This window comes from Artemia franciscana, chromosome 9 (genome assembly GCF_032884065.1).
Source record: "Artemia franciscana chromosome 9, ASM3288406v1, whole genome shotgun sequence".
Lineage (NCBI taxonomy): Eukaryota > Metazoa > Arthropoda > Branchiopoda > Anostraca > Artemiidae > Artemia > Artemia franciscana.
Genome location: NC_088871.1, coordinates 24,818,021 through 24,842,953, shown reverse-complemented (window position 1 = coordinate 24,842,953; position 24,933 = coordinate 24,818,021). Strand labels below are relative to the sequence as shown.

At 34.3% G+C, this 24,933-nt stretch overlaps 1 protein-coding gene across 1 annotated transcript in view; it reads left to right on the top strand.

Moving 5' to 3' along the window:
• The window catches only part of LOC136031181 (uncharacterized), a 117,405-nt gene that overhangs the window by 75,202 nt on the left and 17,270 nt on the right, over positions 1 to 24,933 (top strand). The window contains exon 4 of the mRNA XM_065710535.1: positions 20,143 to 20,255. Within this exon, the coding sequence (XP_065566607.1) occupies positions 20,143 to 20,255 (113 nt within the window). The remainder of the gene's footprint in view (positions 1 to 20,142; positions 20,256 to 24,933) is intronic.

Below are 24,933 nucleotides of genomic sequence, written 5' to 3'. Positions count from 1 at the left end.
TTCACTGAAGCTTGACTTTTCGAAAAAAAAAAAAAAAAAAAAAAAAAAACGGAGGAAGAATGCTCTGACATAAGCGTTTTTTTTCAAGGTCCCAAAAACTGAAGGCCTTATTGATGCATAAGTGCTTTAAGCAGTATAATCTATATTTCAAATATATTGAAAGGCAGTCTTTAAATAAAAATGTGTTTTTATCAGTTCGGTTCACCGCGTTTTTTTTTTTCAAAATTAAATGTAAAAACAAGTTCTTCAACTGAAAGTAAGGAGCAGCGTTAAAACATGAGCCGAACAGAAGCTATTCCGTATATGAAGGGGACTGCTTCTCCCTCAACCCTGGCCCTTTACGCTAATGTGTGAAGGGTTTTAAAATTACTTATTATTCAAATCCGAGGGCCCTTACGTTTGAAGTCTTTCTTTAAGGATTGTGACAAAAATTAAAATATTGGGTTAAAAAGCCAGGGTTGAGGAAGGGACAGCCACCCTCATACACAGAATAGTTTTTGTTTGTTTAAAGCGTTAATTTTACTCCTTACTTTCAGTTAAAAACCTTGTTTTTTCTTAATTTACTTTCTGACCGTTTTCCAAACAGTGCTATGAAATTCCCTTCTCTTTCTCTCATGGGTAAAATTTCCCCTGATAAACTTCACCTTGAAACTTTCCTCTCCACGGAAATTTCTCCTGGTGGACCCCCCCCCCCCTCCGCAGATATTTTCTATCAAGAAATTTCAGTATGTTTCCCATAAAAAATGGCCTTTTTTAGCCCTATTTTTCAAAAATCAGGTAAATTATCTTATTCTCATGGCTTATGATGGTTAACATTAAACCTAATGAATTTTGTTTATTTAGAACCAGAATAAAAAACTGATTCTTTTGATATATTTATCATCATCAGAATTCCTTTTTTGAGTTTCAGTTACTATTGGGCTGGGTCGCTCCCTGCCTTACAGTTCCTTACGACGAACTGTTGGGGATACAGTTTGAAAACAAATCTCTTAAGATTTGTCACTTAGAAACTTATTGGACAAAATCCTTCTCTTTTCTCATGTTTTCTATATAACTCACTTTTTATTGGTGCTGTTGTTGAAATTACACCCCCTTCCTCCCAGTGGAGGTTTTGGCCTCTCTTGTTCTCGGAAAAAATTTTGATTTGAGCTCCTCTTTCGTGTCTTCTGAAAATTTTCAAGCCAAATTATAACAAGAATCTGTATTTATTTAAATATAACTTCTTATTTTATCCTCTGCAAAATTATTAATTGTTGACATTTTGTAAAATACGAAAAGGTTCGAATACGAATTATTAAAAAAACAAAACAATTAAAATTATTTAAATTCGGTACTTCAAGGAATGGGGATGAAGATGTAAAAAAAATTAAACATTTTGAAGTAAATTTGCTTATACTTACTGGCAACTGTGCCCTCCATTTTATCGTTATAAAAATAAATTTCAAAATTAAAAAATGATTATAACAGTTCAGTGGCGGTTCTGGCTTCACTTGCGCCTGGGGCAAAATCTCGATTAGCGCTCTCACCCATCTCATAAAAAACTTTCAGGCCAAATTTAATTTTTTTTATTTATTATCAAAATCATTTTTAATTTATTAACACATTTTGTTTCAGTTATTTTTAGTTTAGTACTATTTTATCTATTCAATTATTATTAATTATTTTAATTATTATTATTGAAGTATGTTTTATTGATTAATTAATAATTTATTAATTATTTTAATGTTAACTACGCCGTCTACTTTAAAAGAAGCAAAAATTACAAAACGATTGTAACTCTTAGATTGTATATTTGAACTTTTACGCCACTAAAATTTCCGCGCCCGGGGTAAGTGTCCCCTCCTAAAACAATTTATTTCTTTTCAAAATTTTGCATTCCTAAAATTTTTGTGCCTTGAGCAAATGCCCTCTCTTTGATTTCCTAAAACTGCCACTGCTTCCTCCCCCCCCACCAAAAAAATTGTGTCCGTTCAAAAATTTGCGCTTTTTTAAGCAATAATTTTTTTTAAACAAAATTATCCAGAAGAGATACTTCCATGAACCATATGAGGAATTACCTCCCTATCAACACTTTTCTCCAGCATACGGATATGTTTAACAAATATTTTAGACTGTTTAACAATTTCCCCAGAAAGCACCATCATATTTTCCTTTGCATCATTCAACAGAAATTGTCTGAAATAAAGTAAGCCAATTTGCATTGTTTGCAATAACCTGTAATGCTTGGAATAATCTGCAACAATAATGTAACGAATAGATTGAGTATTTCATTCAATTGAAATAGCCTAAATAGAAATACACCTAGGAGCGTGCGACAGCGGCTAGTGACTCATCACGGAGTTCATTGCCCTTGGCTGGTTAGTACGTAGTAGATTACAGTTGATGGAAGGTGACATATATTGAATTATATACAACTATATATTTTAATTCGAGTAAGTTATTAAGTTTTCGGAATAGTTTTGGATATTTATTTTGTGGGGAATTAGTGATAAATGTATGTTGCGAAAAAAAAAATCAGATAACCCTGCCTTTTAGGGTAGTTTGACATATATATTATTCGGTTTTTCAAGCCGCAAAAAGAAGAAAAAAGTTGTTTCCCTTCCTGGACTCCATATTTAGGCCAATCAATTTTTTGTGCATTGCTTTACCGAACGCTCAACCCCCGTAATGTGCAAATATATAACTCAAATTATATATTTTCAATGCATTCCGCCACCCGTAATTTGGTTTTCCAGTTTTTGTTTCGTCAAAGTTGTTTCAATTTACAGTTACAAGGGTTGAAATAACTGAGACGCATTGGGAAAATAGATAGAAAATTTTTAATTTGGGCTATATATTTCCAGATCAGGGGAGGGGTTTGGGGGTAAAATATAGCGGGACTGCATGCAAAATTTGTTAACTATGATTATTCTGCATATTATGAAGTAAGAACTGTTTTCTTAAGATAGGATATTTATAATGTAGGCTATATATTTGTACATTTGGGGGGGGGTTAAATTATAGCGAGGCTGCAATAAAAGTGTGTTAACTGTGATTATTCTACGTATTAGGAAGTAAGAGCTGTTTTCTTAACACGTTTTCTTCTGTCCAGTTAGTTTTCTAGGCGGTAAATATATGACTGTTCATATTATTGGCTCACCAATAAAGTGAACATACCACTCAGTACCTTTTTTATGCCCTTTACGAATAAAATAATCGCCTCTATTGCAAAATTCAAATTTAAGCACTTTTTGAGCTCTTAAAAATGAAGAATTTTCAATAAAAATATGAGTTATCGATCGTTTTCGACAAAATAATTCTACATTTTCTCAGCGCCAAAATTATTTATCATATGGTTAGTTTAGGTTAGGTTGGGTTAGGTTAGATTAGGTCAAAAATTGCTTAAATTTGAGTTTGTGATAGAAGCTATTATTATATTCGTAAAGAGCATAAAAAAAGGCATCGAGTGGCATGTTCACTTTATTGGTAAGCCAATAATATGAACAGTCAATAATATGAACACCTTCTAGGCAACTACCATACGGTATATTTGCCTGATTTTACTTTGAAGTTCTTCTCCCATTATTTCGATATATATAGTGCGAACATATCACTCGAAGTGTCTTGTTACGCTCTTTCCTAGTGTAGCCCTGAAAGGGATAAGTATGTGGTGGTTGGCTATTTCTGAAGGAACTATGCTAAATAAATATAAGTAGTACCATTAAGTTCCTTATTTTGTGTTATTTTCTGAGATTAAAGTCACTTTTCTGACCAAGAACCCCCCTCCCCCCGCACCCTTCCGATTTCTCTAACAGCTGAACCTCGTGATGCGTCATAGAATATTTTTTTAAAAACGGATTTCTACAATTTCCACTTTTTTTCACCGGTAAATCACACTGAAATGTGGAAAACAATACTATTTAAAATGATTTTAAAAAGTTGATAATAATGGAAGGAAACCTGAAAATCTGAATAAAAGAAACACCCCGCATATTATTCCATAAGAGCTTCATTGTTTGTTTTTTTTTGTGTGTGTGTGTGTGTTTTCTTTTTTTTTTTTTTTTTTTTTTTTTTTTTTTGTAATTTATGTATTCCTAAGGCTATATCTGGGACAGTGGCGTAATTTCGTCCAAATCCTAGGAGGGGGGGGGGGCAATTTGGAACCAATTTTCCCAAATCAAGTGAAAATGACAGTTGAAACTGAAAAAAAAAATGAGTCAAATATTACCATAAAGGCAAAGGTACAATAAAGAAAACTGCCTGCCTCTCTGGATACTTAAATTATGCAGGCTTATCTTAATTTTGACACGTTTTTTTGCAAAATCTTACGTTTCATTTGGGGGGGGGGGGCAAACGGGTCTCGTTGGGTAGTTGCCTGCCCCACAGCAAATTGTGCTCTTGATTTGGGACCATGTAGGGATAAGGTTGGGGTGCGTGTGTCCATTATCAGAGAAGAGACCGTGATATTTGAGAATAACATAGAATAAGGAACACAGTGGTGGCACACATTTTTGTTTGGCATGTTTCCTTCTGAAGCGGCCTACTAGTATATATTTTCCCTTGAAGGGACCCTTAAACTGACTCCTTGTTATTTAATACTTGTCAGTAGAAAACGGTTGCCAAAAATTCTGGAAACTACTTCAAAACAGTCATAAATACTTACTTCTATCAACAAATAAACGGCATTGCTTCACTTGCCCCCCCCCCTCTCTGATAGATAATTAAATATAAAGCCTAAAAATATTATAAATATTCACACTATTTCTTTGAATAGTGTCTCTTTTCTTCCCAGTGATTGATAAGTATTTATCTTAAAGCAGATGGGAAATGGGAATGGAAACGGAACTTCCTGGGAGGGTGTGAAGAGGGAGGCTTTGAATAGATTGGCTTGGAGGAGGAGTGTCCGTAGCTGAGTTGGACTCTGGTGGCTTGGTGTTGCGGTGACTTATCATTAGTAGTAGTAATATTAAAGATGAAAAAGTTGTACCATTGAAAAATATAGTACGAGTCCATAAAGTGGACTGTATATTCATCCATCAATGAAATAGGGGTTAAGTTGATGTAATTCACTTTTAGGAATGAGATATGGAAGTATTCAGATTTTTTAAAAGTAGTTTTGGAATTTCTGATCACATTTTAGTGGGGTTAGATGTTGCCCCAAACAATATACAACAGTTTACTGATTTTGTCGATTATACATTATATTATATTATCTATCTGATATGCTCTATAATAATTATATTATATCATCATTATATTATCTCTTGTGCTTATTCTTAATCAATAGTTGATTCATTATGACAAATAAGATAACTTTAAAAAAAAGGAGTAAATTCAGCACAAATTTTGTATATAGCCTAAGACTACGTCTAGGCGCGTTAAGCGGGCTTTGAAGCTCGAAAAGACCATTAAAGGGAGAATCTAATGGTATATTTCGCTTTTTACTTCCTGATTTCAGCCCCATTGGTGACAATTGAAGAGGGAGTTCAGTGTCCCCTAGATTTACCCCTTCCCCTAGATTTTAGAAAAGACCATTTTGGTAGTATATTCTCATTGAAAAATACCTTTTATTACATTTTCACCGAAAAATAGTAAACCTCTTCCTCTACATATTGAAAACACGTTCCCCCCTCTAAAAATCGACAATGCATTTCGTCCTTCCTCTAAATTTTAGTGATTTGATGTTACTGTTCTACCGATAACATTCCTTTGTTCCACTTGCAAAAAAACAAGAGCTAAGAGCTCATATGGCACTTGTGACGAGGCGAGAAGAGCTAAGAGCCAAGATATCATATGGTATGAGCTCTAACAAAATTCTATGAATCAATAGATTGATTTAAAAAGGAAAATAAGAGGCTTAATGCCGGTCAGGATTTAAAATAAGAGCTCTGAGTCACGATGTCCTTCTAAATATCAAAATTCATTAAGATCTGATCACCCACTCGTAAGTTATAAATACCTAATTTTTTCTAATTTTTCCTCTCCCTTTAGCCCCAGATGGTCGAATCTGGGAAAACGACTTTATCAAGTCAAATTGTGCAGCTCCCTGACACGCCTACCAATTTTAATCACCCTAGCACCTCCAGAAGCACCAAACTGGCCAAATCGCTGAACCCCTCCCCCCAACTCCCCCAAAGAGAGCGAATCCAGTACGATTCTGTCAATCACGTATCAAGGACATTTGTTTATTCTATCCACCAAGCTTCATCCCGATTCCTCCACTCCAAGTATTTTCCCAAGATTTCCCCTTCCTACTCCCCCCAATGTCAAAGGATCTGGTTGGGATTTGAAATAAGGGCTCTGAGACATGAATTCCTTCTAAAATCAAATTTCATTAAGATCCGATCATCTATTCGTAAGATAAAAATACCCCAGTTTTCACGTTTTCCAAGAATCCGACTCCCCCCAATGTCATAGGATCTGGTAGAAATTTAAAATTAGAACTTAAAAGCACAAGATCCTTCTAAATATCAAATTTCATTAAGATCTGGCCACCCTTTCGTAAGTTACAAATACCTCAATTTTCAAAATTACCCCCCCCCCCAATTCCACCAAAGAGAGCAGATCCGGTCCGGTTATGTCAGTCACGTATCTTAGACAGCTTTCTATTCTTCCCATCCAGTTTTATCCTGATCTCGCCGCTTTAAGTATTTTCTAAGATTTCCGGTCCCCCCAACTGCCCCCTCCCCTCACAATTACGCTTGAGCCGGTTGAGATTTAAAATAAGAGATCTGAGTTACGAGGTCCTCCTAAATATGAAGTTTCATGAATATCCGATCACTCCTTCGTAAGTTAAAAATACGTCATTTTTTATTATTTTTCATAACTAACCCCCCCTCAATAGAGCGGATCCGTTCCAATTATGTAAATCACGTATGTAAGACTTCTTTTCTTATTTTTCCCACCAAGTTTCATCCCGATCCCTCCAATCTAAGCGTTTTCTATGATTTTAGGCTCCCCACCCCAAACTTCCCCCAATGTCACCAGATCCGGTCAGGATTTAAAATAAGAGCTTTGAGACACGATATCCTTCTAAATATCAAATTTCACTGAGATCCGATCACCCGTTCGTAAGTTAAAAATACCTCATTTTTTCTAATTTTTCAGAATTAACCCCTCCCCCAACTACCCAAAGAGAGCAGATCCGTTCGGTTATGTCAATCATGTATCTAGGAGTTGTGCTTATTTTTCCCACCAAGTTTCAACCCGATCCCTCCACTCTAAGTGTTTTCCAAGTTTTTGGTTTCCCCCTCCCAACTCCCCCCCAATGTCACCAGATCCGGTCGGGTTTAAAATAAGAGCTCTGAGACCCGATATCCTTCTAAATATCAAATTTCATTGAGATCCGGTCACCCGTTCGTAAGTTAAAAATACCTCATTTTTTTAATTTTTCGGAAATAACCCCCCCTACCAACTACCCCAATGAGAGAGGATCTGTTCCGTTTATGTCAATCATGTATCTAGGACTTGTGTTTTTTTCCCACCAAGTTTCATCTCTAAGTGTTTTCCAAGTTTTAGGTACCTAACCTCCCAACTCACCCCCCAATGTCCCCAGATCCGGTCAGGACTTAAAATAAGAGCTCTAAGACAGATCCTTCTAAACAGCAAATTTCATTGAGATCCGATCACCCGTTCGTAAGTTAAAAATACCTCATTTTTTCTAATTTTCAGAATTACCCCCCCCCCCCCCACTACCCCGAAAAGAGCGGATCTGTTCCTATTATGTCAATCATGTATCTGGGACTTGTCTCCCAGATATTTATTTTCCCCATCAAGTTTCATCCCGATCCCTCAACTCTAAGTGTTTTCCAAGATTTTAGGTTTCCCCCTCCAACTCCCCACAATGTCATCAGATCTGGTCGGCATTTAAAATAAGAGCTCTGATACACAATATCATTCCAAACATCAAATTTCATTAAGATCCCGTCACCCGCTCATTAGTTAAAAATACTTCATTTTTTCAATTTTTTCCGAATTAACCGGCCCCACTCCCCCCCAGATGGTCAAATTGGGAAAACGACTATTTCTAATTTAATCTGGTCCGGTCCCTGATACGCTTGCCAAATTTCATTGTCCTAGCTTACCTGGAAGTGCCTAAAGTAGCAAAACCAGGACCGACAGACAGACCGACAGACCGACAGAATTTGCGATTGCTATATGTCACTTGGTTAATACCAAGTGCCATAAAAACCATTAACAATAAAAAATACTGCCAACCCATAAAATCAGCGAAAATAAGACAAAAATGATTTAAAAAAAGAAATGTATCTTTTGTATAAAAGATAGGGGTTAATCTGACCCCATTAGGGGGATTGGGACGTAATTGCAGTGGCAGTGCGCATTATGTTGCATTTCTTTTTTTTATCTGATTCCTGTCTTACAACATACTTTACCGAATTTATTTGAGGGATTATTTGTAATGGCATATTTTAAGTTAATGTACCATTGGAAAGTTAATTCGTACTACAAAGAAATGTGGCTATAATGTAAAGCTTTTCTTTATTAAAATGCCTATCACAGGTAAACATTGCCAAACTTGCATTTCTCGTCAAAAAAAACAACAACATAATAAAAAACAAAAATTGCATCAACAGCAAAAATCCTATAAAAAAATAACAATAAAAAAGGTAAAAAGGTTTTAACAATAAAAGGTAAGCCAAAGAAATAAAAGGGATACAAAATATGTGAAAAGCGAATAAACATAATAGGAATGTCAAAATGTCGAAATAAATATCGAAGTACAATCTTCTGAATAGGATAATTCCTGTTCTTAATATCTCAAAAAATTTTTAAGCTGAATAACTCACAGTAAGAAAAATTCCTGATGAGATGTATTATAAACATATAATAAAGCCCTAAATTGATGGATTTTGTCAACGGATAAAACACCAGCACAGAAAGGAATTTGTATTTCAGATAAGCACAGCCAGTACATAATTTGCGTTGCAGAGTTAAACTTTAAAACCAGTACAGCAAGAAAACAAATATGATAAAGTTGGTAAAAAAGAAAAAAAAAAGAAAAAAAAGTCCACAGATACATCAGTCAACTTGTCATTAAAATTAAAATTAGAAAAATTAAAATCAAAGAAACTAGTCAATGTGAAGTAAAAAGCAGTTAAACAGTCTAAAATGGAATTAGATGGTTTGAAACTCCTCTTATACATTTGTGAGGAAACATATTAACAAGAAATAAAAATTTAATCCTACAGTCGATGTAATGGAGAAAAGTCGTTGGTGAAATATTTGACAATATTCAAGTCCGATTTGAAACATGATAAAGTAAAATTTGAGAAATAAAATTTTCAGATATAAAAAAAAAATCTCTTAACGAATTTAATAGGTTACAAGATTGAGTAACATTCAAAATGAAGGTGATGGGCTATGTACTATCTTAGAAGGCCGGAAAATACTAGAAAATGCAATATTCCTAGAAAAGAATAAAAGTAGTACTCGCCTACGTTGGCATGTATGAGCTGTAAACTAAAGCATTGCTGAAATGTAGTTTGCTCATGATCTATCCGTTTTTTTTTTTGTTTTTTTTTTAAATCAGAATAAATATAATCTAATGGTCATTTATCTTATCAAATGTTCAGATATACATGTTATTTCTAATGAAAGATGTGTACGTTTGTCAATAGTAACAAATATGTACGCAGATTAGTTAAGCCTGAACAATTAGGGCTGAGATATGTTGCAAGATAGGATAAAATTTTCAGATATGACAAAAAATCTTTTAACAAACTTAATAGGTTACAACATTGAGTAACATTGTAAATGAGGATGTGGGACAGGATATTGTGCTGGGGATGATGGGGTGAGAATATATACTATCTTGGAAGGCAATTTTGACATACGAATCAAATTTTCAAGAACAGTTCCAAAGCCTAAGTCATACTCATGGAGGCCATTTGAAGTGGGCTATCTACTTCTACTTCTTCCACTTCCAACACTTACCTTATTTCACATTTGACATGTTACTTATTAACAAATAAAACGAAATTTTACCAATAAAAAAGTGAATCTTAAAAGAAAAACTAAAAAAAAATGTTTGATTTAAAAAAACCGAAACTTTAAAAAACCGTTATAAATAAAAATGAAACTTTCAAGAATATGCTTACAGGATAAAAGAGGCAAACAGAAAGTGTTAGAGCCTCGAAACATTAAGATTCTTCATATTATTATTGATATATATTATTACATATATTATATTATATATATTATATTATATATATATATTATTTATATATATTATTTATATAATATTTATACCTTGAGTGTTGACCACCCCCTCCCCTCTAAAACCCTTATATATTGGCCTTATACTTGGCTATATGCAAAACCTTGCAGATATTGATGAGTAACCAACAAAAAATAATAAAAACCAAAGTGTTGAATGGGGAATCAAATGACATGTTTTTTATGTTATTTCTTTCCTGTACCGCGGACTTACCAGATATTTTTGATTAATTTATCGACTTTTGGTTTAATTCGTTAGCTGAGAGATGAATATACCATTTGATTTGTCACTCAACGCTCTTTTCAAAACTATTATGGCTGTATCGATTGCTCCACAGCTCCCCATCCCCCTAATACTCCAATATAGTTTGTGGGCTATATACATAGCCCATAGTATAATCAGCTGGTTCTTGTATGCTACACCCACTACCTAATGTTCTTCTAATATGTTTGTCTGACGCTCAATCCTAATGAAATATTCCAAAGTAATATAGAAATTTAATACTTTAGAAACAAATTTGGGCAATATATCTGCATATTAGGGGGGAGGTGGTGAAGCACAGCGGGTCTGCATGCCTATTGTGTTAGGTACAATTATTCTGCATATTGTGTAGTAAGAATTACTTTCTAACTTTGTCTGTCCAAATACTTTACCCTTCTTTAATGTGATTAAATAAAAAAAACAAGTTTTTTTAACTGAAAGTAAGGAGCTACATTAAAACTTAAAACGAACAGAAATTACCTCGTATATGAAAGGGGCTGCTCCTTCTTCAACGCCCTGCTCTTTACGCTAAAGTTTGACTCTTTCTCTCAACTCTACTTTTTGAAAACAGCAAAAACTTTAGCGTAAAGAGCAGGGCGTTGAAGAAGGAGCAGCCCCTTTCACATACGGGGTAATTTCTGTTCGTTTTAAGTTTTAATGTAGCTCCTTACTTTCAGTTAAAAAAAACTTGTTTTTTTTATTTAATTTCTGAAAGTTTTTTTAGTTAATCCATGTTTTGATTTCGGCTCTCCGCAGATGAATAATTAAAGCGAAATTTGCATATTTATTTATTTGGCTAAATGGCTTTCCCATAGTTTTGATAGAATGATTTTGCGAAAAAAGGAGGGGAAGGAGGCCCAGTTGCTCTCCAATTTTTTGGGTATTTAAAAAGGCAACTAGAACTTTTAGTTTTTACGAAGGTTTTCATTAGTAAAAGATATACATAACTTACGAATTAGCTTACGTAACAAACTTCTATGTTCGTATGTTTTTGTTACGTATATGAGAAGGTTCGCCCACTCGTCGATACCTCGTCAATAACTCTTTGCATTAAAGCTTAAATTTTGTCCCCTGAATCACAAAGGCCGTAGAATAAATAGTTGAAATTACTAAAAACCCTTTAGCGTAAAGAGTGCGGTATTAGGAGGAGGTGAACCCCTTATATGCGTAACATTTTCTGTTCGTTTTAAGTTTTAATGCTACTCCATACTTCCAGTTGAAAAAACTTTTTCATATTTATTTTCTCATTGTTTTTTTAAATAATGCTAGAAAATGCTGCGCCCCCTTTATGGAAATCTTCTTCCCCCATGACAATTCCTCCATGGAAAATTTCCCCCACATAGCCTCCTCTTCTCAATCCCCCCCTCCCAACCAAAAAATCCCCCTGAAAATGTCTCTACATTTCCCAATAACCATTAATATATGCAAATACTGGTCACTTAAAAAGGGCACTAGAACTTTTCATTTCCGTTTGAATGAGCCCTCTCGCAAAATTCTAGGACCACTTGGTCGATACGATCACCCCTGGGAAAGAAAAAAAAAAAAAAAAACAAAAAAAACAAACAAACAAATAAACACGCATCCGTGATTTGTCTTCTGGCAAAAAATACATTTTTGTAGATAGGATCTTGGAACTTGTACAATAGGGTTCTCTGATACGCTGAATCTGATGGTGTGATTTTCATTGAGATTCTATGACTTTTAGGGGGTGTTTCTCCCTATTTTCTAAAATAGGGCAGATTTTCTCAGGCTCGTAACTTTTGATGGATAAGACTAAACTTTTGGTTACTATTGAGCCAGGTCGCTCCTTACTACAGTTCGTTACCACGAACTGTTTGAAAATATATAGCCCAAATTATATATTTTCCATCTATTCTGTCACTTCTCTTTGTCTTGTCTCACGCTAATCTGAAAGAAACTAACTAAAAACCGGTTCTACAATGTGTCAATGAATGAACAACTTGATATGGGGGTCTATCATAAAAGTACTAATGGACTATATATGGGTGAAATATTCATATGATGGGCTATATACATAGCTTTGCTTATGTTTCTACTGTTTTTTTTTCTTCTCTCAAATTTATGTTATGAATCAACTATTGATGAAAATAATGTTCAAAAGTGATGCAAATAAATAATAAAAAAAAGGCAAACTTTTTTCTATATAGCCCATGATATATAGCCCATAGGAACCGAAATGCTAAAAAAAGGAATTTCGATAGCAATTGATGCATAAAAAGAATTGGCTTTTTATGCTGATTAAACAAACAAAAAATTCTACTGAAAGTAAGGAGTAACATGAACACCTAAAACGAACATACGAAATGTTAGTTTTAATATAGGTTTCAATATGAGAACCCTCCTCAATACCCCTTTCTTCACGATAAAGTTTTTTTAAGTACTTTTATAAAAGGTTCTTATTTTAATTATTTCTCATTGGAATCCCTCCTGTCTGGAAAACATTTCCCGGATTTTCCTCCCCATTATACTGTTTATCTCGTGGAAATTTCCCAATTCAGAATATCTCCTGGTAATAATTCCCCCACGTAAAATTTTTTCCGTGGGAAATCCTCCCCCACGTAAAAATCTCCCGAATAATTTCAACTCCGCTGAAAATTTCTTGCGGACAATTCCCCAGAGTTTCTTCACATATGAAATAGGGTCGCCAATGAGAAAGTTAGACAAATTAAACGTATTCCGTAGGCCTATATGAATTCTGACAAATTCTCATGCAAAATTTCCCCTGGAATTTTACCCCCGAAAACTTCCGTTCCAATAGAAAATTCTCCCCGTAAATAGTTCATCAGCAGAAAGTCCCCCTTGAAAAATGTTGGTATACTTCCCAATAAAGAATACTGTATGTAAACAATGGGCAAATTCGGTAACTTGCAGCCCTTTCTCCGTGGGCTAGGGGGATCATATCATCCCCAAAGACACAGTTGTTGGACTTTTCAGCTACACTAAACGAAATGGCTATCTAAAAATTTTGATCAGACGACTTTAGGGAAACAAATGGTTTGGGAGGGGGGGCTAGTTGTCCTCAACTTTTTTGGTCACTTAAAAAGGACACTAAAACTTTTAATTTTTTTCAGAGGGCAACGCAATAGCGTAGCCTATAGTAAAGACCATACGGTTCTAACGTTTTATTATTATTATTATTATTATTATTTTTTTTCTCTGAGGCACTTCTTATGGAAGGGGTCGTCACATGAACTTCGGAGGGGGCTCATTCAAGTGGAAATTGGAAGTTCTAGTGCCCATTTAGGAGTCAAAAGTGATCAGATGGCAAAACCCCTCACGCCCTTATTTCCGAATTGCATCCGATAAAATTTTTGAGATATCCATTTTGTTAAAAATAATTCAAAGGTCAGATAAGAAAACTCAGGTGTCGACGCAACCCCCAGGGCCCGGTTGTAGTCGTTGTAAGTTATGCTCGTATAAACTTTGGAGAGGGCTCATTTGATTGGAAATTGAAAGTTCTAGTTACCTTTTTATGGGTCAAAAGTTAACAGAGGGTACCTACCCCCCCCCTCTGACATAAACATTCTTCTTGTCTCAAATGCATCAAATGAAAGTTTGGGATAGTCAGTTTGTTTGAAATAGTCCAACGATAAGAAAGCACAAACTTCGTTGTCAACATACACCCTTCCCCACCCCACCCCCATAGCCATGGAAAGCCTTGTAAATTATGCCGCGGGGGCATATAAGCTTTTTATGGAAGAGGTGGTCATATAAATTCTGGAGGAAACTAAAATGATTAGAACTTGAAAGTTGCTAATTCACCTTTTAAGAGTCAAAAGTGACCTGATGGCGACTTACCCTCCTCCCTCCCAACCTTTTTTTTCCCAAGTAAGTCCAATCAAATTTTTATTTTGCCATTTTGTTCAAAATATACCAAAGATATTATAACAGAAATTCCAGAGATACCCCCACAGAATTCGGGGATAAGTGTTGTAAAATGTGCCCAGGGGTCATATAAGGTCTTTATGGAAGGGGTAGTCTTATAAACTCCGAAGGGGGCGCTTATTCAATTGAAAATCAGGATTTCTAGTGCCCTTCTCAAGAGTCACAAGGGATCGGAGGGCAACTACCCCCAGGCCCTTTTTCTCAAAATGCATCCAATCAAAATTTTGAGATAAATATTTCGTTCAAAATAGTTTGAAGATCAATTAACAAAAAATCCGAGGCCGACATATCCCCCAGTGCCTGGGGGCAAGTGTTGTAAGCTATGCCCCGAAGGGCATATAAGGTTTTATGTAAGGGGTGGTCGTATATACTCCAGAGATGGCTTGTTTGATTATAAATCAGAAGTGATCGGAGGGTATCTACCTCCCACGCCTTTCCCCCCAAAAACATCCGATAAAAATTTTGAGATAGCCATTTTATTCAAAATAGTCCAAAATTCAGTTTAGTATAAATTAGGGGTTTTAGAAATCCTCCGTAGCACCCGGGACAAGAATTGTAACTGATGTAAGTTGTACGTTCTTACGAATCGAAAGCGAAAAAAAAACATGCCCCTCTTCCCTTGTGCCTTTTTTCTCCAAATGTATCTTAGTATAATTTCAAAGTCATTTTGTTCAAAATAGTCAAAAATTCAAATTACTATAATTTAGGCACATAGAAATCTTCCCTACCCCCTGGGGCAAGGATTGTAACTTATGTAAGTTGCCATTTATTAGAAAATAAGGTTCTGTGGAAGGGGTGGTCGTATTAACTTTGGAAGGGGCTCATTCGGACGGAATTGGAACTTCTAGCTCGTTTTTAAGAGTCAAAAGTGATCACCGGCCAATTAGTCCACGAACCATTTTCCCAGAGGGCATCCGATCAAAATTCGGAGATGGTAATTTGGTTCAAAATAGTCCAAAGGCCAAGTAACTATGCTTCCGGGATTGACCCCTCCAGCCTCTTGAAAATGGCTCTGAGTTACGAAACTTAATTATCCTTACTTTGATACTTTGTTTACTGTGAAACCTGGATTTAGTGATTTACGCGGTAACTTCGATTTACGCCGCAAGGGCTGTAAGTTGTGGAAGTTGTTTATTATCACTTTGATACTTTGTTTACTTTGATACCTTGTTAACTTTGATTCCTTCTTTGCTTTGAAACTTTGGTACTTTGATACTAGTTTTGATACTTTAATGAAAGTTTAATGTTGAAAAAACAAAAATCTTATTTTGAAATAAGGAGTTTTCTAAAAACTTGAAACTTTTTGCAGTCAAAAAACGAACAAAAATTAATTAAAAAATCTTTCTGAAAGTTTTTTTCCTCAATTCTTTCTGAAAAAAAAATTAGGGTTGCTTATAACGAATGGTGTCTTCACTACAAACAAGAGTACGGCATTCTCTTACTTAAATAAAGAATTCTCTTGCTTAGAATTATCATTCTCTTACTTAGGTGACTACAAAGCTCTGCAAAATAAGTTTTCTTTTATTATTATTATAATAATTGGGAGAACAGAATTCAATGACAAGTGAGCATTGGATTAAGGATTGGTTGTTAGACCGTGGTCGTCTTCAGGGAGTAGAGGTTATGTACTTCTAATGAATTGTGTCTTCACTACAAACAAAAGTATGACTACTGCCCGTTTCCCTAATGGTAGAAGTATCATTCTCTTACTTAAATAACCAATTCTCTTACTTAGAATTATCATTCATTAATTTAAGTGACTACGAAGTTCTGCAAAATTAATTTACCTTTGTTTATTGTAATAACTGGGAGAACAGAATTCAAACACAAGTGAGAATTGGATTAAGGATTGGTTGTTAGATGTACTTCTGCTGAATGGTGTCTTCACTACAAACAAGAGTATGGTTACTGCCCGTTTCTCTAACAGTAAACATATAAGGCCTATTGCGTAATTTGCGCTTTACTAAAAGCAATTATACAAATATTTTCTTTTCTTCTTATTACAACATTTAAAATAAAATGAAAAATGCAGTAAAGCAGACCAGAATTTACCATTAGGTCCACTAGACCCTGCGGCTTTCACTATTCGCGAAGTTTTGGGGATTTTCCTGGAAATCTTGCAAAAAGGGAGCGGCAAAAACGCTTGAGTCTAGAAGTGTCAAAGCTTTAAATTTGGCCCTGGGTGGAACAAAATCTTGAGCTGTTGTGCTTTCAGCTATTAATATCATTATATATCCAATATCCACTTTAATTTATTAAGCTTAACAAAGCTTATAATTTATTTTGAAATAAAACATATTTTGAAATAGGGAATTAAAAAAAAAAAGTTTCCGAAAAGAAGTTTCCTAAAGAAAAGTAAAGGCCATATTAAAATTTAGATCAGAAAAAATTCTACAAATAACTCAAACTCAAAACAACCAGACATTACTATGAAAGAATAAATGAAACCCCAAACGAACAGAAATTAAATAAACAATCATAGCAATAAAGATACAACAGGTACTAATATTAATGAATAAATAAATCCCAGAATCAGTAAAGCTTAAGTTGAATATGCAAATCAAGCTTAAAACGAACTAAAATATTTTGCTATTGAGGCATAAATGAAACCCAAAACGAACAGAAATTAGATTAACAATCGTAGCAAACAAACAAACAATAGTTGCTAGTATAAATGAGTAAATAAATCTTAAAACGAGTGAAACCTAAATTGAATGTGCAAATCGTGCTTGAAACGAACAAAACTCTACAAAGAAGAGTTTGGGCTTGCCCTCTTCTTTCACTGTAAAAGTCCAAACCTACTGCGTCATTGACGCTTTACTGAAAACAAGTTATAATACACATATTTTCTTTTGTACTTATTACAACATTGAAAATAAACATAAAATTACAGTAAAATTAAATTTTGAACTAATGAGCTTTCAGCAGTTAATATCATTATATATGAAATATTCAGTTTTATTTTATTAGTTCTATCCAAGACAAATATAGCTCCGCTACAAACAAGAGTTTGGATACTTTCCCCTTCCCTAAATGTAAAAGTCTAAAACCTCCTACGTCATTGGTGCTTCACTGAAAACGAGTTATATTACAAATGTTTTCTTTTCCAGTTATTACAGCATTGAAAATGAAAATAAAATTACAATTAAATAGAATCCTGAACTGATGATCTCTCAACAATTAATAGCATTATATAGCAAACATTGAAGTTCGATTTTATTTGTACTTTTCAAGACTATTCAAGACACATATAGTATTCAGTAAAGCGCCAATGACGCAGTAGGTTTTAGACTTTTACTGTGAAAGAAGGAGACAAAAGCCAACTCTCCTTTGAAGAGATTTTCGTTCGTTTCAAGCTGGATTTGCATATTCAGTTTAAGTTTATTTAATTTGTTTATTTAATTTCTGTTTTAAGTTTTGGGTTTCATTTATTCTCTAATAGTAATTTTTGGTTGTTTCGAGCTTGAGTTATTGTAGGTTTCTATTTCTTCTCATCTAGAGTTTAATATGGCCTTTACTTTTCTTTAGAAAACTTCTGTTTCGGAAAGTTTTATTTTAAATTTATTCATTCAAATGAGCGCTCTCCTAATCTTTTAGTACCAGTGGTTCAATACGATCACTCAAGGGAAGAAAAGTAAAGAAAGAAAAATTCTTAGGCCGGTAACATTAAACTTAATGAAGATATAAATTTGGAATCAGCATATTCAATTCTTTTTATTTATTAAATCCAAAAGCGGTAAACTTATCAAGCTTTTCGCACAAGTTTATATATGTATTGCTAACAAAGTTCTGTTTTTTTTTTAACCATTTCGGTTTCTATTGGGCTGAGTTGCTCCTTAGTTACAATTCGTTACCACGAACTGTTTAATTCCAAATGTATAAAATTCATTAAATCTGATATTGTCCATCAAAAGTTACAAGCCTGAGAAAGTTTGCCTGATTTTCAAAAAATTGGGAAACATCCCCAAAAACCTGTGTGGCCTTAGTGAAAGTGACACAATTAGATTCAACATATCTGAGAACTAGAAAACCTATCTAGAAAAATGTCAATTTCTGTAATTTATGCCAGAAGAAAGATAAGGGATGTATGTTTCTTTGTTTTTCCCAGGGGTGATCTTACCGAATCATTAGTCCTAGAAGATCGGAGGGCTCATTTGAACAGAAATCGAAATTTTTTTTGCCCTTTTTAACCCTTCCTCAACCCTGGCTCTTAACACAAAAGTTTGATTTTTGGTCAGAATTCTTTAAAAATTCTTTCTTGCAAGTCGATAAACAACAAAAATCATTAACAAATTCTATTACTATAAGTACAAAATGAACTGCAATGTTACCCCCTCTGATGTGTTACTTATATTTTAAGGGCTAATTTTCGTTGCTGTTTGCTATTTTAGACTAAAGCTAATATTCTTTAATGATGGTTGAGATTTAGAACAGAACCGAATACTGTATCAAATATTCAGTAGTCTGTATATGCGAATTTGATTGTGGGGATGCAGAATCATCTTGTTTATGTGATACTGAAATTTCACCATACGGAGAATGTCAAATATAATAGTTACATATGGTTGAAATAGACAATGATGCTTGGGAAGTCAGATCTTAAATAATTCAGTATCCGAACCGATTTTGTCAAATTCCTATGCATCTGATGAAATTTGACCAGAACTATCTATTAAGTATCTATGAACTATCTTACTATCAAGAACTATCTATGCCAGATCTTATTATGCCTAGCAAGGTTCAAATGCCTTAGTTTTTCAAACTTCTCATTTTGTAAAACACAAAAAATCAGGTGATAACACTGAACACTAAAAACTTTCTTTGTTTGTAAATCACCAAAAATCAGGTGTCATAAAATCACGAAAATCTAAACCTCATTGACCAAAATTAAGAAAATTCAAAATATAGCTCTAAGCCAAGACAGGAGGGAAGTTGCCCCCTTGGATTTTATTATTCCAACAAAAAACGTACAACAAATATACAATATTAATGTCAGCAAAAAACAAACATTCAACAAACATCAAATACCCCCAAATCCCGCAAGGCTCAATGGCTGAAAATGCAAGGAGAAAAAAAGAACAATTTAAGGACAAAAAAGGAGATAAAAGTAAAGAAACAAAACAAAAGAATACACATACACACTAGGAGAGAAAATACAAATTAGACGTTTGTCCCATACCACTCTCCAAAAACCAAGCCAAAGCAAAATGTCTTGCCCTATGAACAAAACAGTGACAGCTCCAACTTGGACCAGCTATGATGGAGCCTCCCCTTTCCCTAAATGGACTCCTGTGCCAGTAGTTGCATGAAAAATATGAGGAAACAAAGAAAATGTGTGTTCGTAGCTGGTTCGAAAGTTTCATTAAGCGGGTAAGTCTTCCTCGCTAGGTTTGTTTTACTACAACTTTCAGTATTTGTGTATTATACAGAACACACCAAAATATCATGACAATATAAGACTAAGCAAAATTATAGGAACTACAACAAAGATTTATGGAAAGCAGGCCACCCAGAAGGCTTTATATTAAATACCTAACCTAACCACCTCTATATACTAAATGTTTGAAATATACCTAAATCATAATTTTTCTCCCTAAGATTAAGCCAATTATAACCAATTTTACACCGAAGACAAATCAGTTTTTCTCGATCTAATAGAACAAACTTCTTGAGTGTGTTCTGTATAATACCCACTTACCAAAGTTTTTTTTTTTAGATTTTGATAATATACGATATGACTTGATACGATTCTCTTTCAGATTTTGTCCTAGACCATGGCTCTAATTCGACCCGTCGAATAACCCGGTCTCAGCTGAAGCCAGACCCGACAATACAAAAGGAAGCCAATCAAGTCCAGTTCAAAGACCTCAAGGTGAGAACTCTAGAGCTATTTCATATATTACTTCTTTATTTACTTTTATAAAAAGACCTTTCATTAGTTCTGTCATAATTTCTCCTCTGTAACGGGTCTCAAACTTTGAAATTAAAATATTAACGCATTTGAATTAAATATAATTTTATTGTCAAACTAAAGGATTTCTTGATAGCATTCGCATCAGTAAATCTTTCTGTTGTGCGTTTTTTTTTTAGCAATTCCATTAGAAATCATCTATAAAGCAAGGTGTAAAGCCTGGATTTTCTATGTTTTTATTAGTTTTTTTTGGGAGGGAGGCGTAGGTTTCACGAGTGGATGCCTCTTATTTCAGATTAGTCGATAAATTGCCAATAGGCAATTTAATTGCCGATAGGAAATTGCCTAAAATTGCCGATAAGAAAGGAAGAAATGTTCTGAAAAATTATTAAACTCTTGATTTTATTCAGAGTCTTATTTGTTGTGTCAAGAAGGAAAATAAGCTTAGAAATTAACCAAATCCTATTTTTTTCATTGTATTTACCTTGGGTCACTTTTGACAAAGGAAAAGAATGACGTAAAAGAATTCTAAAAAGAGACGAAATAATTTTTAAACAAATTGCTATGATGCATGTGAGGTAAGACAAAAACCCTACTCTACTTCAGTTGGTCACAACCAATGCTTTGGTATCTATGCTGGCTTCTTAACCAAGCTTCATAATACTAGAAAAGAGAAAAGGTGTAAAAACGCTCATGTTTATAAGCTGCAATTCTTACAGAATCGAGTCTTACAGCACCGATGAAAGCAAACTTGAGAATTTTCGTTTTAGGGGCGTTACATGTTGTCGAAGAAATAAGACTTTTAAGAAAAAAGAGCCATAACAAAGAAGGAGCTCTTGTCCTAGCAGAAGAGCTGGTTTTCGTAGTTGTTATAACAAACGAAGGAGGTCTTATAAACGTTGTTATAATAGTTGTTATAACTGAAGAAGGAGATCTTGTCCTCCATTGTTATAGGATAGTTTTTATGACAAATGAACGAGGTCTCATAATTACAAACGAAGGAGCTCTTGTCCTAGCAGAAGAGCTGCTTTGCATAGTTGTTACAACAAACGAAGGAGATCTTGTCCTCCTTATTGTTATAGGATTATTTTTATGACAAATGAACGAGGTCTCATAATTGTAAACGAAGGAGCTCTTGTCCTAGCCGAAAAGCTGCTTTTCATAGTCGTTACAACAAAAGAAGGAGGTCTCATAAACGTTGTTACAATAGTTGTTATAACTGACGGTGGAGACCTTGTCCTCCTAACTATTATAGAAAAGTTGTTATAACAAACAAGTGAGGCCTCATAATTAAACAGTTCGTGGTAACGAACTGTAGTAAAGAGCGACCCGGCTCAATAGTAAACGAAACTCTAAAAAACGGAATTTTGATGCTGAAATATGCATCAAAAGAATCAGATTTTCATGCTGATTTTAAATATATACGTTTCATCAAATTTAGTCTTTGTCATCAAAAGTCACGAGCCTGAAAAAATTTGCCTTATTTTAGAAAATAGGAGAAAACACCCCGAAAATCACACCATCGCATTCGGCGTATCAGAGAACCCTATAGTAAAATTTTCAAGCTCCTATCGACAAAAATACGGAATTTCGTATTTTTTGCCAGAAGACAAATCACGGGTGCTTGTTTATTTGTTTGTTTGTTTTTTATTTTTTTTTTTCCCCAGGGGTCATCGTATCGACCAAGTGGTCCTAGAATGTCGCAAGAGGGCTCATTCTAACGGAAATGGAAAGTTCTAGTGCCCTTTTTAAGTGACCAAAAACATTGGAGGGCACCTAGGCCCCTCCCACGCTCATTTTTTCTCCAAAGTCAATGGATCAAAATTTTGAGATAGCCATTTTGTTCCGCATAGTCAAAAACCATAATAACTATGTCTTTGGGAATGACTTACTCCCCCACAGTCCCTGGGAGAGGGGATGCAAGTTACAAACTTCGACCAGTGTTTACATACAATAATGGTTATTGGGAAGTGTACAGTCGTTTTCAGTTTTTTTTTTCGGTTTTGGGGATGGGGTTGAAGGGAGGGAGCTATGTAGGAGGATCTTTCCTTGGAGAAATATGTCATAGGGGAACAGAAATTCAATGAAAAGGGTGCGGGATTTTCTAAAATTACTATAAAAAAAAGAAAAAATAACATGGAAAAGTTTTTTCAATTGAAAGTAAAGAGTAGCATTGAAACTTAAAACGAACAGAGATTATTACGCATATGAGGGGTTCTAAAAATACTTCAGCATAAAGAGCGAGGTATTTAGGAGGAGATAAATACCTCGCTCTTTATGCTATAGTATTTTTAGTAATTTCAACTATTTATTCTACAGCCTTTCTGATTCAGGGGTCATTCTTAAAGAATTGGGACAAAACTGACGATTTAGTGTGAAGAACGAGGTATTAAAGAGGGTACAAACCCCCTCATATACATAATAAAAATTAAAGAACATAAAAGTTCGTTATGTAAGTTAATTCTTAAGGTATATATATTATTTACTAATAAAAAAATTCGTTAAAAATTAAAATTAATGGTTGTCTTTTTATGTAGCCGAAAAATTGCATGGAAACTAGGCCTCCTTCTCCATCCCTTATTTCTCAAAATCGTCTGATCAAAACTAAGAGAAAGCCATTTAGCCAGAAAAGGAATTAAAATGCAAATTTCATTTTAATAATTTATGTGTGGAGAGCCAAAATCAAACATGCACTAATTCAAAAACGTTCTGAAATTACATAAAAAAACTAGTTTTTTTTTATCTGAAAGTAAGGAGCGACATTAAAACTTAAAACGAACAGAAATTACTCCGTATATGAAATGGGTTGTCCCCTCCGTAATGCCTCGCTCTTTATGCTAAAGCTTTTAATTGTTTTAAAAAGCAGAATTGTGGTAAAGAATCAAACTTTAGCGTAAAGAGCGAAGGATTGCGGAGGGGACAACCAATTTCATATACGGAGTAATTTCTGTTCGTTTTAAGTTTTAATGTCGCTCCTTACTTTCAGTTGGAAAAACTAGTTTTTTTATGTAATTTCTGAACGTTTTTGAATTAATGCATGTTTGATTTTGGCTCTCCACACATAATTTATTAAAATAAAATTTACAGTTTAATTCCTTTTTTGGCTAAATGGCTTTCTCTTAGTTCTGATCAGACGATTTTGAGAAATAAGGGATGGGGAAGGAGGCCTAGTTGCCATGCAATTTTTCGGTTACACAAAAAGGCAACTATAAATTTTAATTTTTAACGAACTTTTTTATTAGTAAAAACTATACGTAACTTAAGAATTAACTTACGCAACAAACTTTTATATTCTTAAATTTTTATTATGTATATGAGGGGGTTTGTACCCTCGTTAATACCTCGCTCTTTACACTAAATCGTAAGCTTCATTTTAATATTTAACTCTCCACACATAAATTATTAAAATGAAATTTGCATTTTAATTCCTTTTCTGGCTAAATGGCTTTCTCTTAGTTTTGATCAGACGATTTTGAGAAATAAGGGATGGAGAAGGAGGCCTAGTTTCCATGCAATTTTTCGGCTACATAAAAAGACAACCATTAATTTTAATTTTTAACGAATTTTTTTATTAGTAAATAATATATATACCTTAAGAATTAACTTACATAACAAACTTTTATGTTCTTTAATTTTTATTATGTATATGAGGGGGTTTGTACCCTCTTTAATACCTCGTTCTTCACACTAAATCGTCAGTTTTGTCCCAATTCTTTAAGAATGACCCCTGAATCAGAAAGGCTGTAGAATAAATAGTTGAAATTACTAAAAATACTATAGCATAAAGAGCGAGGTATTTATCTCCTCCTAAATACCTCGCTCTTTATGCTGAAGTATTTTTAGAACCCCTCATATGCGTAATAATCTCTGTTCGTTTTAAGTTTCAATGCTACTCTTTACTTTCAATTGAAAAAACTTTTCCATGTTATTTTTTCTTTTTTTTATAGTAATTTTAGAAAATCCCGCACCCTTTTCATTGAATTTCTGTTCCCCTATGACATATTTCTCCAAGGAAAGATCCTCCTACATAGCTCCCTCCCTTCAACCCCATCCCCAAAACCGAAAAAAACAACTGAAAACGACTGTACACTTCCCAATAACCATTATTGTATGTAAACACTGGTCGAAGTTTGTAACTTGCATCCCCTCTCCCAGGGACTGTGGGGGAGTAAGTCATTCCCAAAGACATAGTTATTATGGTTTTTGACTATGCGGAACAAAATGGCTATCTCAAAATTTTGATCCATTGACTTTGGAGAAAAAATGAGCGTGGGAGGGGCCTAGGTGCCCTCCAATGTTTTTGGTCACTTAAAAAGGGCACTAGAACTTTCCATTTCCGTTAGAATGAGCCCTCTTGCGACATTCTAGGACCACTTGGTCGATACGATGACCCCTGGGGAAAAAAAAAATAAAAAACAAACAAACAAATAAACAAGCACCCGTGATTTGTCTTCTGGCAAAAAATACGAAATTCCGTATTTTTGTCGATAGGAGCTTGAAAATTTTACTATAGGGTTCTCTGATACGCCGAATGCGATGGTGTGATTTTCGGGGTGTTTTCTCTCTAAAGTTTGACTCTTTGCCACAATTCTGCTTTTTAGAACAATTAAAAGCTTTAGCGTAAAGAGTGAGGGATTGC